Raw genomic sequence first — 17,945 nt, 5'->3', positions numbered from 1 at the left:
AAGGTTTCTTGTAAAAGCTATGAAAAGATAAAGTCATGAATTTGTGCTCATTCAATAAGATCAAAAGGGGAAAATATTGCACTCATTTTTAATTGCATTTCACTCAGTAACACTCATTGCATTTCACTCAGTAAGTCATTATTTTGAGATGCTTACTCATTTTCACACTCATTTTGAGATAGTAGCTAAGTCTTTTTTTCATCACAATAGCGGAAATGGGCTTCCATACTTTTGAGAAAACATTCAGGGTTGCAGGCCTAAAGGCCACCCTCTACCTCTGCCTTTACATTTAAAGTGTATGTATTGGTAAAACTGCACATATTTCAACAGCTCTTTTTCCATTTTTCCTTTCCTCTTTTATTTTGTTGATTTCTACGCCGGAAATGTCGTCACAACGTTTGGGCGGAGTCACCGTGGAACACTCGCGTTGCTATTGGCTGAGCGCGATATTTCAAATAATGTAGGAACACAGCTGCAGAAAACAACTCTAACGATCCTGGATATTACTGAGAAATGGTTTTTAAAGTTTATACATAGATTGAAAAGAAAAACAACATAAAAAGTGAACTCTCTGTTTGTGATGATAAAGTTTTCAATTTCAAAAGGAAATGGACGTCGCTAAGTATTTACAGTAAGTCAGAATTACTCGGTGTTATCTTCATGCTAGTCGTAACGTACTGACATGAATGCAGCTGAATTTTAAGTATTTAATAAAACTTATACATGCTAGACATACTGTTTTAATTTAATATCCTTGCATTTATCCTTTTAGGTGTTTTGAAAGCAGTTTGAGCTCATACACAGGAGACGACCCTCTGGATCAATGGGACAAGTGAGTCACGTTAATTTCACGGGTTCAAGTTAGCCTCACCCGATGTTTGCATTCATACAGGAAATGTTATTTATTTGTTAGCATGATTACAAATCCTCCTAAAAATAATAATACACAACAGTACCAAGTACCAAAGTATTATGAGTGATGCAGTATACAGTATTACAGTAAAAGTAGTGGTTTGGTCCCTCTGACTGATGACATCATCATATTATTAGTACTGAAGCATCTGGCTATAGTCCAGTGGATTACCAACCTAGGGGTCGGGACCCTCAAAAACATCATTAGATAAATTCAATATTAGGTAGATATGTATTTTAATCTTTTCTCTAAATGTGTGATCTTCCACCCCATCACATTTGTTGTCAAAAATATTCAGGGCTGCACTTTATTTTCATTATCAATTAATCTGTCAGTTATTTTATTGATTATTCGCTTGGGCTATAAAAGTGTCAAATAAGGCGATCACTGTTTTCCAGAGCCTAAGTTGACATCCTCAAATATCTTTTTTAGTCTCAACCAACAGACCCCAACCCAAAAATATTCAGTTTGTAGTAGTAATGATTGACTTTTAAGTTTCCAATCATTTAAACTTACATCAGGATATATTGTTCAGCCCTACATCAGAGTGTGTTGTGCTTTCATTTATTTTTATTCCTTTATTAATCCTTACTCTATAAACCTCCATGTGTTCTTGTTTTGTGCAGGTCTTCTTTGACACTTGAAATAACACATGCACAATTAAACAGCTGAGAGATCTGAATTCACACTTTACTGTTGACTATTGCAGGTTTGTGGAGTACCTGGAGCAGAGCTTTCCTACTGACGGTGGCGGCAACATGTCGCAGGTGTTTGACAGTCTTGTCCAAAAATATTTGGATGTTGAGCGATACGCAAATGACGTCAGATATGTGAACTACTGCATCAAATGTGTAAGTCTGATTAAAACATCACATTATTACACAGAATTCATATCCATGCTGTTGATACTTCTAAAACCTCACACGAGCACTTACATGTTTTAACTCTGCTTTACAGGCCAGTTATTACTCCGAGCCCATCGCGCTGTATAGTTACATCTTCAGTAAGGGTGTCGGCACCAGGACCGCAGCCCTCTACGTGGCCTGGGCGCTGCAGTTTGAACAGAGAGGACTGAACGATCAGGCTGATGGTGTTTACCAGAAAGCGTTGGAAAACCAAGCCCAGCCAGCCGAGACCGTGCTCCATGAATACAGGTAACAACACAGACATGCATGTAGAAACCTGAGCTGCTACTTTAAATAAAGAAAACAAGAAACAAACACTTTATTTAACCTTTGTGTCGTCCTCCTGGGTCAGATTGACCCCGTCTGTTTTGACTGTTCCTTCCTTCCTTCCTTCCAGCCTTCCTCCTTTCCTTCCTTTCTTCCTCCTTTCCTTCCTTCCTTCCTTCTTTCCTTCCTTCCTTCCTTCCTTCCAGCTTTCCTTCCTTCCTCCTTTCCTTCCTTCTTCCTCCCTTCCTCCCTTCCATCCTTCCATCCTTCCTTCCTTCCCTTCCTTCCTTCCTTCCTTCTTCCTCCCTTCCATCCTTCCTTCCTTCCTTCCGTCCTTCCAGCTTTCCTTCCTTCCTTCCTCCTTTCCTTCCTTCTTCCTCCATTCCTCCCTTCCATCCTTCCTTCCTTCCTTCCTTCCTTCCAGCTTTCCTTCCTTTCTTCCTCCTTTCCTTCCTTCTTCCTCCCTGCCTTCCTTCCTTCCTTCCTTCCTTCCTTCCTTCCTTCCTTCCATCCTTCCTTGACTCTTGACTCGAGGACAACAGGAGGGTTAAACAAAATTGCCAGTTCTATAAATTGTTGTAAATTATCTGCAATTATTCTGCTTCATAGTCTGTTAATACAAAATATTGAATGCTGTCAAATTACATGTCATAATAGCCAAATGAACCATCTGTATTTGAACTTTTCTTTTACATAAGCACATACAATATATTAGCACAAAGTATATTTGACTGCACTGTAAGTTCTGATTTGGGATGTGTGGATCCATGTGTGGTGTGTTGTCTAGGATCAGAATTAGGGAACTTGTCAATAAAAAAAAGAGGGTAAATAATGAATATAATCATTAGTTATTCTTAAAACAACCTATTATCTGATTTTCAGGCAGTTTCAAACAAGAACCAAAAGCCAGACAGCAGCAGCAACAGGAACAGGTAAGAGTTTATTCACTTATTATTTAACACACATTATTAATTGATCTAAAGCTGGCTGTGTTTCCCAGTCCTGGTCCTGCATGTTTTAGATGTTTCCCTGCTCCAACTCACCTGGATTCAAATAAATGAGGTGGTTGTTATCAGGCTTCTGCAGAGCTTGATGAGAAATGAAAGGGATCAGGACCACGGTTGAATATGTCACGTCTGATTCTAATTGTTTCATTTATTTCTAAAGCAGGAGGTCGAACCCCTTTGCAGGACTCCCATTTAACCAATCAGATGACGTCCAACAGAGAGCCTGCTGCTCAGAGCAAGGTGAGTGAGTGTGTGTGTGAGAGAGAGAGAGAGAGAGAGAGAGAGACAGTGAGAGAGAGAGAGTGTGTGTGAGAGAGAGAGAGAGACAGTGAGAGAGAGAGTGTGTGTGTGAGAGAGAGAGTGTGTGTGTGAGAGAGAGAGTGTGTGTGAGAGAGAGACAGACAGACAGACAGAGAGAGTGTGTGTGTGTGTGAGAGAGAGAGACAGAAAGAGAGAGAGAATGTGAGAGAGAGTGTGTGTGTGAGAGAGAGAGAGTGTGTGTGTGAGAGAGAGAGTGTGTGAGAGAGTGTGTGAGAGAGAGACAGACAGACAGAGAGAGAGAGACTTAAAAATACTGTATTAACTCCATGTCTGCTTTCTAAACCAACTCATACACACTGTCCTCTCTTACAGGCCACTGTGGATTGTCCATCCAAACCTCCTTCATATAGCATAGTGTAAGTGTTTCAACCAACTTGCTGTTGTGTGAGCTTGTTTCCTGTGAGGAGTGTTTATGCTCCTGGGGGGCGGGGGGGGGGGGGGGGGGGGGGGGGGGTGCAGAGACCCTGTAGCTCCATTGATTGTACCAAAGGAGCGAAGGGAGATTGGGCTGCTTCTGTTTTCCTCATCATCACGTTTCTAATGATTTATTGCTAAGTGAAGACAGTATGGAGCAGACACAGGCTTCATCTTGCAGTAACAGCAACAGCAGGCAAATGAGTATAAAGCAAAGTCTGTGGCACTGAAATGTTTAAATTTGGGTTCACAGGGAAGTCTGAATCCACTTCATGCCAAAAAATGAGCAATTTCTAAAGCTCGTGAGTCCTCAGTAGATGGCGCACTTACCAACAGAGATCATCTTTTTAGTTATTATGCTTTCACCACAGCTCAACAGGGAAACACAGAGAAGGAATTTGATGCTAAAAAGACTGTATGTAGCTTATATGAGGCTTCATCAGTCTGAGTTATTCATATCAAGTGGTTATCTGCCACATTTAGTCTTTTTAGCATCAAATTCTATTATTCTATTATAATCTATTTTATTCTCATCGAAACAATTGGTCATTTTTCATAGTTATCTCTTGAAAATCAGAAATCTTCCTTATCTAAAGTTAGCCGGGTAATTAATGTGATTTTATTTTCTATTTTAGAAAGTTTACTTTATTACTTAATTACTCGCATATGTCCATAACTTTATAGTATATTTCTAAATGTATTACTACTGATCAATACTTTTGTACTGTTGCAACTGTAAACTGCTTCAGAAATGTGACCACCTGTGATACTGTTTAATCAATTTTCCTTTTTACAGTGTCTCCCGCTCTGAGACTTCAAGGGCGCTTCCCTCTGGTCAAGGCTCCAGCGTTCCCACCGTGTCGGCCTACATGACAGACGAACTCGTATGTGAAGGATCTGAATTATGCTTCGAGGAGGTCCGAGCTCAAAAGTACTTCTTTCAGCTCCGCGAGAAGCAGGAGAGGGAGAAGATGGAAATCGGTAAGCGACATGATCTGACTGCGTGAGATAATTGAAGGGTTAAAAAAAAAGAAATCCCAATTACTAAGAAAAAAAAAAGTTAATTAGTGATTAATTGATGTCATAACATCTGGTGTTGTTTTGCTTCCAGCGGAGAGGAAGCTGAGGGAGAAGGAGGAAGGCATCCTGAGCATTAAATCTAAGCTGATGGAAATTGAGCAGAGTCTGGAAGCCTGCGAAGATTTCAGAAGACAGCCGTCATCACAGAGGGTGAGACTGCAAGTTCAAGTCTTATTTTTACATTGCAGTTACATCTATATGTGTTTTTTCTAACCAGCCATACAAAACCCTGACATTGAATTTACTGTCAGACTAGATCAAGAATAGCAGCACATTCTCAGAAATGATCAGATAGAAGAGATAAACATTTAGTGATTTCTACTTTAAATATATGACCTCAACAAATAATGAGAGCTGAAATGAAACAAGTAGCCTAAAGTTTTTTAACCCTCCTGTTGTCCTCGAGTCAAGGAAGGAAGGAAGGAAAGGAGGGAGGAAGGAATGAAAGATGGAGGAAAAAAGGAAGGAGGGAGGGAGAAATGAAAAGAGGAAGAAAGGGGGATGGAGGAAGGAAAGAAAGAGAGAAGGAAGGGAGGAGGAAGGAAGGAAAGGAGGGAGAGAGGAAGGAAGAAGGAAGGGCAGGGGGAAGGAAAGGAAGGAATGAAAGATGGAGAAAAGAAGGAAGGGGGGAGGGAGAAAGGAAGGACAGCGAAAAAGAAGGAGGGGAGGAAAGAAAGAGAAGGAGGGAGGAAGAAAGGGGGATGGAGGAAGGAAAGAAAGAGAGAAGGAGGGAGGAAAAAGGAAGGACAGGAGGGAGGAAAGGAATGAAAGATGGAGGGAGAGGGGAAGGGAGGAAGGACAGGAGGGAGGAAAGAAGGAAGGAGGGAGAAAGGAGGGGAGGAAAGAAAGAGAGAAGGAGGGAGGGAGGGAGGAAAGAAGGAAGAAAGGGGGATGGAAATAGCTGTTTTCAGCTTCTCTAATGTGAGCATTTCAAGCTTTTCTATGTCCCACATGATCATAAACTGATTATCTTTAGATTTTGGGGCTGTTCAGATAAAACATGATATTAGTCAGAGCCATCATGAGCTCTAAGAAGTTAAAAACGGCCTTTTGTAGACATTTTATTGCCAAAAAATCCATGGACAGTTATATCCAAGGAAATAAGTGTCAGATATAACATTTAAAAAGTGAACACAGAGCACATCAGTGGGTGGAGTTCAGTTGAACCATGTTGAAAACCAAATAAATAACATTAACCCACATCTTTGTTTCCTTTGCTGCAGCTGTCTGTAGTAGAAACAGCCATCGGTCCGAACCCCAATCTTACCCAGAATCCCTTTGGGCGTCCTCGACCCTCAAACAGCCTGAGCAGCAGGCGCTCTCTCGGCTTGAGATTACACACGGAGCCGACCTTCATCCAAGAGCCCAGCGCCTTCCCCTTCCCCGAACCCGTTCAACAGCTCAGCCGCACCATGACAACAGACCCAAACGCTCTGAGCTCAGCGGTATCCCATCATCCCTCTGTGCTGGGTGACAGGAGTGTTCATTTGCCAACAATGGATGGAGCGTCTTCTGTCACTCAGGCCTCGATGGTTCAGCCTCCGTCAGTTCAGCCTCCGTCAGTCCAGCTGGGTATGAGCTTCGAGCAGATGAACCTGTCGCTGCACAGACCGGCCGCTGTGAATCCAGATGTTCTCAGCGAGGATGATCATCTTCATCACAGCAGCCTGGAGGACTATCAACCCCAGCAGCCAATCATTACACATCAGTGAGTAGTGGATCCTAAATCACATCTGAATAAGCAGAAAAGACAATAGAGGAACTTGTGTTATATTATTATTCTAAATGGCTCTCTCATCATTTCCTTCCCTCTCCAGAGATGTCGGTCACCTAGCAGCAGAGCCTGAGGAGAAACTTGATAGTAAGTAAAACCTGTTGTTTTGTTCACACGTGTTAAAAACCTTCTTTTGTAATTGTGACTTCTTGGGAATGTTGTCAAACCTTGTCTTTGTTTGTCTCTCTCTCTCTCTCACTCTCATTCTCTCTCTGTCGCTCTCTGTCTCTCTCTCTCTCTCTGTCTCTCTCTCTCTCTGTCTCTCTCTCTCTCTGTCTCTCTCTCTCTGTCGCTCTCTCTGTCGCTCTGTCTCGCGCTCTCTGTCGCTCTCTGTCGCTCTCTCTCTGTCTGTCTCTCTCTCTCTCTCTCCCTCTCTGTCTCTCTCCCTCTCTGTCTCTCTCTCTCTCTCTCTCTCCCTCTCTGTCTCTCTCTCTGTCTCTCTCTCTGTCTCTGTCTCACTCTCATTCTCTCTCTCTCTCTCTCTCTCTCTCTCTCTCTCTCTCTCTCTCTCTCTCTCTCTCCCTCTCTCCCTCTCTCCCTCCCTCCCTCCCTCCTCCTCCTCTCTCCCCCTCTCAGTGTCACACGGAGGCACAGCCAACCTGTCTCACATCACTCCTAACACCTCACTTGGGTTCGTTCAGGCCACACCATCAAGGGTGCTGCCGTCACCCACTGTGAACACACGGGAAGCACTGGGTGAGCACTGAGTCAAAGATCTTTATTTACACTGTAGGGATGAGACCACCTGTAAAAGAGCTTATAGGCACTGTTTCCTCAGAGCACGGCTTTTTCTCACTGTTTAGGCCACCTTGTAGCTCCACTATATCCCATATTTCCCATCACCTTATAATGTGGGTGTTAATTCAGTAGATTTAAATGCATCAAACCTCTCAAAAAATGTAAATTGGGTCTGTCTAATACCAGTGGTAGAATGCATTTAGTACATTTAATCTAGCAATGTTGAGGTATTTCTATTTCACTTGAGTATTTCCCTTTTTATATAACTACTATATATATATATATATATATATATATATATATATATATATATATATATATATATATATATATATATATATATATATACTAACTATTTTAAACATTCCTATTTTATACTGTATATAAAACATATGAGCAGTTTATAAACTAGGCATTGCTATAGATTAGACTTTCCAGGAGTCTAAACTTTAAGAATTAGCTCCACATTGAAAACACTAAAATGCTCCCTATATGTACGCAGCAGTTAATCAGTATTAATATTCCAATAATAGGATAGATATAAAAGTCTAAATGGGCCACTTTTTTGCTGCCAATACATTTGTACTTTAATAAGAGTGTGTATCTTTGGTTTCCAAGCAGGCAGATTTATGGGTAAAAGGTCACACCGTTTTATTTAAAAGAAAAATATTACAATGAGAAAATTGGGAAAGCAATCAAATTGACAAATAATGCAATATAATATGAAGTTTAAAGAGAAATATATTGATGGAAATACAGACAGAAGCAATTTGAAAAGCACATTTGATCCATATTCACCCTAATACAGCTTCAGTGTGTTATTAAGAGCTCAGTTTATCCTACTTGGTCCAGTATCTGATGGTGATTCATCAAATTGTGCTCCAGCTCAGATTTTCTATCCAGTCAATAATTAACGCTGAATCTTTTTTTTTTTTTTCTTTCACCTCAGGAGTGATCATGGACATGTTCCAGGCCCCGACGCTCCTAGAGGACCCGTTCAACAACACATCAGTGCTCCAGACAGCCGAGGAGTTTAATGCTGGATACCCAAGAAACGGTAAGAAGAAGCTAACATATATTCATAGTATTCATATTCTTTCTACTTTTCTGCAGAAGAGAGTTAGTTTATTCTCTGTAGATGAAATGTGTAGTTTGTTTATTAACCTTTGTGTCGTCCTCCTGGGTCAAATTGACCCCGTCTGTTTTGACTGTTCCTTCTTTCCTCCCTTCCTTCCTCCCTCCTTCCCTCCTTCCCTCCTTCCTTCCTTCCTTCCTACCTTACTCCATTCCTTTTTTCTTCCGTCCTTCTTTCCTTCCTTCCTCCCTTCCTCTTTTCCTTTCTCCCTCCCTCCCTCCTTCCTTCTTTCCTCCTTCCTCCTCCCTTCCTTCCTTCCATCTGTCCTTCCTCCTTCCTCCCTTCTCTCTCTTTCCTTCCCTCGTCCCTTCCTTCCTTCCTTCCATCTGTCCTTCCTCCCTCTCTCCTTCTCTCTCTTTCCTTCCCTCGTCCCTTCCTCCCTTCTTTCCTTCCTTCCTTCCCCCCTACCTCTTTTCCTTTGTCCCTCCCTCTCTCCTTCCCTCCTTTCCTTCCTTCCTTCCTTCCTCCCTTCCTTCCTTCCTTTCTTTACTCGAGGACAACAGGAGGGTTAATAATGTTTTCTGCCAGTTAACCAAATTCTTCTGTTTTTTAATGAATTGAAGGAGGCACTTCCTTGTTCAACAAACCCCCGACCACGACGCCGTTCACTATCTTCCAAGATGACTTCGACAAAGAAAACGGAAGGTAAATATGGATTCCAGCCTATCAAAGAGCTAGAAACACATATATTAAAAAGAAAGAAATGTCTTAAGTCATACTATCACCAGAGGTTCTGCTTGGCTGAGGTAACAGAGGTAATAAAGCATGTGACTTATTTTGTCCCTGTCTCATCCTGTTCAGTTCTGCTGCTCCTGCTGCTGCTGCCGCGGCGGAGAAGCCAAAAGCAGTCAAAGCTCTGGCTGAAATCCCAGTGTCCAAACCAGACAAACCTAATGTGAGTATGAACAAAAACCCAGCATCCCTTTTATGTCGAGCCCAATAAAATCCAGCGTAAGTTTGTGTCTTTAGCAATGTTACAAAAACATGAATAATGTGGATATTAACTGGCAAACTGGCATTTACAGTAGAGAGATCAGAGGGAAGAGATAAAAAAATAAAATTGCCCTTTGAAGTCTTTGTCCTATGATGGATGGATGGATAGATGGATGGATGGAACTTTATATTAACCCTCCTGTCGTCCTCCCGGGTCAAATTGACCCCGTCTCTTTTGACTGTTCCTCCCTTCTTCCCTCTTTCTTTGCTCCCTCCTCCTTCTTTCCTTCCTTCCTCCCTTCCTCCTCGACTTCCTTCCTTCCTCTTTTCCTCCTTCCTTCCTTCCTTCCTTCCTTCCTTCCTTGACCTGAGGACAACAGGAGGGTTAAAGCAGAAAAATGTTTTTCTAGAGAAATGATCAGTTTATCACCTCATGTCATTTTAAGTTAATCTCCCTTTTTAAACTTTGACTCTGATCAGCTTCACAGGTGTAAATCAGGTGCTTCAATATTTAGAGTCAGTAGCTGAAGAACAACTGAATGTGTCAGATACAGTTATATCTCCATTAGGGCTGAAACTGATGATTATTTTCACTATCAATATAATCTGCTTTATAATCTGGAGTTGAGTAGATTAACTTTATTATTATTCAGATGTTTTTATTGAGGCTTTTTAAACATTATAATACAATGCATTGTAACAACAACAGTAACTATATCCCTGAGAGACCGGCCAACACATAAATACCAATAGAAATAATAATAGTAATAATAATGAATAATGAAACAAGTAATAAATAATGAATAAGTAATACAGATATCAATCTTAGAAAAAAACTCACATTAATATATAAAATACAAACAATACAAAAAAAATCCATGAAAATAAATAAACATTATACTGTGACTCTACCAAGTTGATCTTCAATTACAGTTATTAAGTCACATTTCTCGTGTTGTATATCCTGTTATAATACTCCAGGAATGGTCATGCTGTATTTTTGGGAATTTTTTAACTGAGCCTAAAGTGGAGAGTAGTTAAACTTTAATTAACTAATCAAAACTTGTTGTGTGAATTTAATAAAATACCGTTAATCTCCGTCCGTCCCTACAGGACACTCCTCCAGATCTGATGCCAGATGAGAGTACCATGTGGGGGGCTCGCTACAACTCCCTCAACTCGCTGGCCGCTTGTCCCAACAGCACCACAGACTTCGCCATGTTGGCCCAGTTCGTCTCCACTCCGTTCACACACAAAACTCCTTCCAGCAGCAACTTCTTCCAGGATCAAGGTACAGAACCTGGACTCTGACTCTATCAGACACATCAGTCAAACTATTCCTAATTAAAACTTGCTTATACTGGAGCACATTCTCAGGCTTTGTTCTCATTCTCAAAATTATTAATTCAAGACTGATTTTTTTTTTTCCTCTCCAGAGAACACCTGTGATAATGCAGATGGTGATGATGAAGCTTTTATCACACGTCAGACCAAAAAACTCAGGTAACCAATCTCAATCTGTCTTTATATTAATTGATTAGTTGTTTGTTCTATAAAATGTCCTCAGATGTCTCAACTAACAGTCTACAACCCAAAGATATTCAGTTTACTTTCATAGAGGACTAAAAAAACCAAAGTATTCACATTTGAGAAGCTGGAATCAGAGAATTTGGACCATTTTCTCTTTTAACCCTCCTGTCGTCCTCCCGGGTCAAATTGACCCCATCTCTCTTTTGACTGTTCCTTCTTTCCTTCCTTCCTCCCTCTTTCTTAAATTTTTCCTTTGTTCTTCCCCTTCTTCCATACTGCTTTCCTCACTTCCTTCCATCCTTGCTTCTCTCCTTCCTTCCTCCCTCCCTCCCTCCCTCCCTACTCCTTTCCTTCCTTCCTTCCTTCCTCCCTCCTTACTCCTTTCCTTCCTTCCTTCCTCCCTCTCTCCTTACTCCTTTCCTTCCTTCCTCTTTACTCCTTTCCTTCCTTCCTTCCTCCTTACTTCCTTCTTCCCTCCCTCCTTACTCCTTTCCTTCCTCCTTCCCTACTCCTTTCCTTCCTTCTTACTCCTTTCCTTCCTTCCTCCCTCCTTACTCCTTTCCTTCCTTCCTTCTCTCCTTACGTCCTTCCTCCCTGCTTTCCTTCCTTCCTCCCTCCCTCCTTTCCTTACTTCCTTCCTTCCTTCCTTCCTTGACCTGAGGACAACAGGAGGGTTAAAAAAGGATCAATTATCAAAGTAGTCGTTGATTAAATTGCTATTGATCACTGCAGCTCTGTTTGTATCTTTCTCATGTGTCTCCATCTCCTCCCTCAGCCCCATCATAGAGCACAGTCCACCTGATGAGACGGGCCTCAGTGTCCTCGTCCCCTCAGCGGCGACACAAGGCACCATCGTGGGTGAAGGTCTCTCTGCACCTCAGCACTGCCTGACCTCCTCCTCCATCACCATGGTGCAGCCCCCTCCTCCGGCCGTGCTGTCCTTCAGAGACCAGACGCTCTGTCCCACCGACTCCTCCATCACCATGGCGCAGCCTCCTCCTCCGGCCGTGCTGTCCTTCAGAGACCAGACGCTCTGTCCCACCGACTCCTCCATCCACAGGACCACGGGACCCGGCTGGGAAGTTTACACGAGCCCCGAGCAGCCTCCCAAACAGGCCTCTCTGAGCGCACCCGAGAGCTCAGTCAGACCCAGAAGTGAACCTTTTACAATCATGGAGGATTTAGACGAACCCAAAAGCCCAGAGCGAGCCCCAAAACCAGCGTTTGACGTTCACATGAGCCCAGAGAACGCTCCCAAAGCAGACTGGCTGTTTGTCCGAAGCCCCGTGGCCACAGCGGAGCAGGACCTGGACCTGGACCTGGACGCCTTCCTGAGTCCGTGCCCGTTCAAGAAAGAAGACACCGTCCAAATCAAGTTCCAGGACATCCCCATCCGGAGTCCGGAGCAGCCGCGGGTCTGTGCCGACGTGCCCATGAGCCCCATGCAGACACACCAGTTCGGCACCGTGGACGAACCCATGATGAGTCCAGACAGAAGCATGAGGATCCACGCTGACGTCTCCATGAACCCGACGACACCCAGGACAGCAGGAGTCCCGCAGGTGTGCGACCCCTGGGACAACGAACTGATCTCGGATCTGCTGTCGACACTGAACCCGCCTCTCCCCTCCCACCCTCGCTGCATCACCTGGCAGTGCAACATACCAAACATCAGCCCCAAGATGACCATCAGCATGGGTGAGGATCTTCTCGGTTATTGATTTAATACTTTAGGAAATGTACTTATTAGCCTTCTTAGACGATTTTGCATTTACAATAAATAACACAAATTCAAGAAATCTCTAAAAAAAAAAAAAATCGAAACCGACATTTAGAAACTCTGATCGACTTAATCGTGGTGTTCACTGTTGCCATGACAGCAAAGGTTGCATATCTTTAAGGAATTTGAAAACTTGTCTCCAGTGATCATTTTAACCCAAACCATGATCTTTACATAGTTCTAATCAAGTAAACTAGACATTAACCACAGCTTCCAGCTTCGTGATTTCCGTGATTATTTTTTTTTAACATTGCAGCACACCAGAAATCGTATATATGACATGTTTCCCAATTACCCCACTTTTACTGCAGAAATAGATGTATATAAAACACATAAAGACACATACAACATTACAAATTGTATCACAATGTTTTGACAAGGGCTGCAAAATAAATCATTTTTGGCTACAGTAATAAAATCCTACATTAAAAAAAAAAAAAATCCAAAATAGAAAACCTGAAGGGACTGAAACATGGAGCTGCAGCAGCCAGGAAGCTCAGCATGAAGAATGAAAGCAGAGGGGAATCGATTAGCCTGGCTCGGTCAAAAAAAAAAAAAAACACCCACCAACCAACAGCTCACAAATACACACTTTTTAAAATCTCATTAGTTAAATCTGTACACAAACACAGTTTTGAAACCAATAAATTGAGGTTTTAGGGAGAACTACTGTTACTATTTCACAATGAGCAAAGACCTGCACACCCACGCAAGTGTTTCATTAGACCTCTGCTCAAGTTAATGATGAAGGTGAAGCTACATATGAAATCACCAAACTACATGTACTTCACACAGAGCAACACTTTAGCCAAAATGCATTATGCTTGATGTTTTTCTGAGATGTACTATATGAATGAATAGATATACACTAATTGGTCATTTGAGGTGCTGTATCAATTATCAAGCTATTACTTTAGTAAGTCTAAATACATTTATAATAATAAGTATAATAACACTTTCTAAATCATACAAAACACAGAAAGCAGCTTAGAAATGTAGATTTTAGTTGGTAAATTAAAAAAAATATGAGTTTAATTAATTTCCATGAATTTAGTGAAGAAATCTGGACTTACATTGACCTTTTATCTGCCTTTCTTTTGGCTTGTTTGTTATAATCTCAATTTTGACCAAACCCATACAGTTATTAGGCAATATTGAATTTCTCATATAATCATGTCATAATCTTACTCTTGGTGCCTGTACAGTACGTTGCTTGTCAAGCTATTAAAAAGTTTGAGTTTAATTAATTGTCATGAATTTAGTGAAGGAATCTTGACTTAAAATGACCTTTTTGTACTTTGGGTTGTTGCAGTCTCAATTTTGACAAAGCCCATGGAGATTTAAGGCAATATTGAATTTCTCATATAATCATGTCATAATCTTACTCTTGGTGTTTGTAGCCACATATAAGAGGTTTTTTTTAAAGGTGGTGTAAGTAAATACTAAAAAATGTCCACCAGAGTAGTTTGTTGATTTGGAAATGTTTTGACTTCTTCCAGGAAATGCTTCCCTGAGAGTCGACTGCGTCCTCGGACAAGGAGCTTTCGCCACCGTTTACCAGGCAACTGACCCCACGACGTCAGAGAAGGTGGTTATAAAGGTAAGATGGCGCTGATTGTAGACAAAGGATCATCTGTGAGCTCAGCTCTCTGTACATAGATACAGTAACTCCATGAGTCACATGCTTTGGTCCATAACAGCTATAATAACAAGTTTGCTTTTCATTTGCGTAACATGCAGCATGCTGTGGTGAAAGACGGGGTTTAACAAAGACTTTACTGTCCTGTGGAAGGGATAAGAAAGCTTCACAATTATAAGTCTCGGGTCTCAGAGAATAATTAATGTAGCTGATAATTGTAATATGAGGCCTATAAACCAACAATACAGTTACTCAGCGAGAACTCTGATATAAAAAAGATGATCTATGTTCATCTGTATCTGCAGCTAAGTTGGAAAGATTTATGATTGTTTAATTTTAGTATTTTAAAAAAACAGCTGTATTCTCTGTGTATTAAATATTATTTTATGTAAGAAATACTTCATAGATATTACTTCCTCAATTGGCTTTTTGCCTTTATTGTACAGGTTAGTAGAGAGAGACAGGAAATGGGAGGCAGAGAGGGGGGCAATGACACACAGGATAGGACCGCTCGGTGCATGATTCGAACCAGAGTCGCCTGCAGTGAGGACTGTAGCCTCAACACATGGGGCGGGTGCTCTACCCACTGAGCTAAACACCACCACTGCTTCCGACATGTTCAGTGGATATCTGAGCTTTTCTCTCGTTTTTAACGCAGGTTCAGAAACCGGCCAATCCCTGGGAGTTTTACATCAACACTCAGCTGGACGCTCGGCTGCAGCCCGACGTTCGTCACCTGTACAGCAGCATCCGCTCCGCTCACCTCTTCAACAACGGCAGCGTGCTGCTCGGCAAGCTGCACAACTACGGCACTCTGCTGGTACGTTCATCACCTCAGAGACTCTGTGATGGATATTCCTGCATGTGTTACAACATGAACTCATATGGAGAGTTTTTAATATCTTTCTCTTTCAGAACGCAGTGAACATCTATAAGACCCTGAGCGATAAGGTGATGCCTCAGCCTCTGGTCATGTACTTCACTGTCTGTATCCTGCACATGGTGGAGCAGCTGCACAACATCCACGTCATCCACGCTGACATCAAACCTGACAACTTTATGCTGGGAGAGAGGTAATAATCAATAATCACATTTATTATCCAGTAAAAGTCCCCATTTAAAACCACACAGATTGTTGAAACTTGATTCCTTCTTTTCTTCCTTCCTACCTCCCTCCTTCTTTCCTTCCCTCTTTCCTCCCTCTAACTTCCTCTTTTCCTTTCTCCCTCCCTCCTTCCCTCTTTTCTCAATCCTTCCTTCCTCCCTACTTTCTTCTTTACCTCCTTCCTCCCTCCCTCCTTTCGTTCCTTCTTCCTCCCTTCTTTCCTTCCTCCCTCCTTTCCATCCTTCCTTCCTTTGTTCCTTCCTCCTTTCCTTCTTTGACTTGAGGACAACAGGAGGGTTAAAACTATTAAGCAGAGGAATTAAAACAGTCTTTCGATTATCTTATGCCACTGAAACACATCATCATCATCTTCTTCTTCATCGTTGCTGTGTTTTAGGTTCTTGGAGAACAAGTGCTTCGATGCGGAGAACGTGGACCACGGCCTCGCCCTCATCGACCTCGGACAGAGCATCGACATGGAGCTCTTCCCAGCAGGCACCACTTTCACCGCCAAGTGTTTGACGTCAGGCTTCCAGTGTACCGAGATGCTCAGCGGGAAACCCTGGAGCTATCAGGTGAGGACACGCAGCATGAATAACCACTCCTCTTATCATAGAATACACTAATATTATCTATAAATAATGATATCGGGAATTATCTGGAAATGAGTAATAGTGTGTATTTTAATGTGTCGTGTATCATGTGTGTGTTTCAGACGGACTACTTTGGGATCGCAGGGACCGTCTACTGCATGCTGTTTGGGACGTACATGCAGGTCATGAATGAAGGCGGCGTGTGGAAGACAAACGCTGTGTTTAGAAGGTAATTCAAATTAAGATTTCACTTTAATTGTCATTCTTATGAAATACTGTTTCACAAGTGTTTTTTAACTTGTGAAACAGTATTTCATAAGAATTAAAAAAAGGGGAACAGTGCAATAATTAACGTTCAAATTGTCAGTTTTATTTCAGTTTAGTTTCAGTTAGTTCAACAAGTGATTTAGTAGTTTCAGTTTAGTTTTTATTTAGTTTTAGTCTTAGTTTTAGTTTTTCAGGTATTAAGAGAAAGCTTTGACTTGTAGAAGCTGAGAGGATGAATGAATGCGTGACACCAAATATGGTTTATCATCAAGTCCTTTTTTAATTTCATTCTTTAACCACGAAGCATAGCGACTGCTGCAGGACAGGAAGTAATGAAGCTGAATTTATCTGCAGTTCAGTTTTTGTTAGTTTTACATTGTTCATTGTAGTTTTTATTTAGTTTTCCGGGGGGGGGGGTTTTGTAGTTTTTTTTATTTTTTTTATTTCAGTTAACTAAATTATTTTTTCATTGCTAGTTTTAGTTTTAGTTAACTCTAATAACCCTGGTCTGGAGCACAAAGGAGTAAAACAAAGAATCAAAATGAGATCAGGAACAGATGGTCAGACAATCAGATGTTATGCAGCTGTTATCTCCTCATCCAGATGTGTCAGCGACCTCTTACAGTCAGGATCTTCCGTCTCTCTCTTTTTCCCGTTTCTGCTGCACAGGAACCCCCACAGCGACTTGTGGCTGGAGTTCTTCCACACGCTGCTGAACGTACCGGACTGCCGCTCTCCGCTGAGCCTGCAGAGCCTCCGCCACAAACTGACATCCACCCTGCAGCAGGAGTACAGCAGCAAGCTCCCCACACTGAAGAACCGCCTGGTGGTGATGCTGCTGGAGAACCGCAAGACAACTCGCCGATGACGACTCATTACTCCTCTATCTTTTACTTCTTCCTTCCCCTGCATCTCTTCATATTTTATTATTTACATTTTACCTCTTCCTCATTCTCTTCACTCCCAACTACTGCTTAGGCTTGTTTTAATCTGATGCTTGTTTTATTTTAACATTGTAAAGATAGTAGTAAGGTAGTAATGTCACTGAATGATTTTAGAGACTGAAATATGTACATAAAACAGTTCTTCATATTTAGTTTTTAGCTTTTTTTAAATCCAAATTGTGTGTGTGTGTGTGTATTCTTTGGGAAATAATAAATTGTGTTGCAGTTTTATAGATTATTGGCTCAGTTTGGTGAGATTTATTAAATCTAGTCTGCACAGATATTAGTAGTTTTCTTTTTCTGGAGCACATTTTAAATTTCTGAATGGTTTTAGTTGTGATTTGATGTATTCAGAAACTTTTCACAAGCATGTTTTCTGTATAAAAAGATCCTGTTTGCATGTGTTCTCACTGATTTTTATATTTGTGCTTTCCATAAAAAGAAAACTGAACAGATTATTTTGCCTTTTTTGTTTCTCACTTTCACGAAATTTGAGTTAGAACTGGATGGATATATCAGGCAGAAGGTACCAGTCAAAAGTTTGGAGTTTTATTCAAGGCAATAGGAGGCTGTATCAAACTTCTGACTGGTACTGTATTG

The 17,945-nt window shown here is 41.5% G+C and overlaps 1 protein-coding gene across 1 annotated transcript; it reads left to right on the top strand.

The window, feature by feature from the left end:
* The first annotated feature begins 1,671 nt into the window (after positions 1-1,671).
* On the top strand, positions 1,672-17,343 carry bub1 (BUB1 mitotic checkpoint serine/threonine kinase). The gene is made up of 21 exons (XM_053337479.1): positions 1,672-1,764; positions 1,871-2,067; positions 2,968-3,017; positions 3,259-3,332; positions 3,726-3,769; positions 4,624-4,808; positions 4,939-5,057; positions 6,131-6,615; positions 6,725-6,768; positions 8,369-8,476; positions 9,118-9,199; positions 9,356-9,449; positions 10,601-10,778; positions 10,924-10,990; positions 11,793-12,715; positions 14,297-14,397; positions 15,095-15,256; positions 15,352-15,509; positions 15,939-16,116; positions 16,257-16,363; positions 17,071-17,343. The coding sequence occupies exons 1-21, from the start codon at positions 1,672-1,674 to the stop codon at positions 17,267-17,269; spliced, it is 3,648 nt and encodes a 1,215-aa protein (XP_053193454.1). The 3' UTR covers positions 17,270-17,343.
* Positions 17,344-17,945: the final 602 nt, after the last annotated feature.

This window comes from Scomber japonicus, chromosome 17 (assembly GCF_027409825.1).
Source record: "Scomber japonicus isolate fScoJap1 chromosome 17, fScoJap1.pri, whole genome shotgun sequence".
In the NCBI taxonomy this organism is placed as follows: domain Eukaryota; kingdom Metazoa; phylum Chordata; class Actinopteri; order Scombriformes; family Scombridae; genus Scomber; species Scomber japonicus.
The sequence above is the reverse complement of the archived record's forward strand: the minus strand, read 5'-3'. Positions and strand labels throughout refer to the sequence as shown.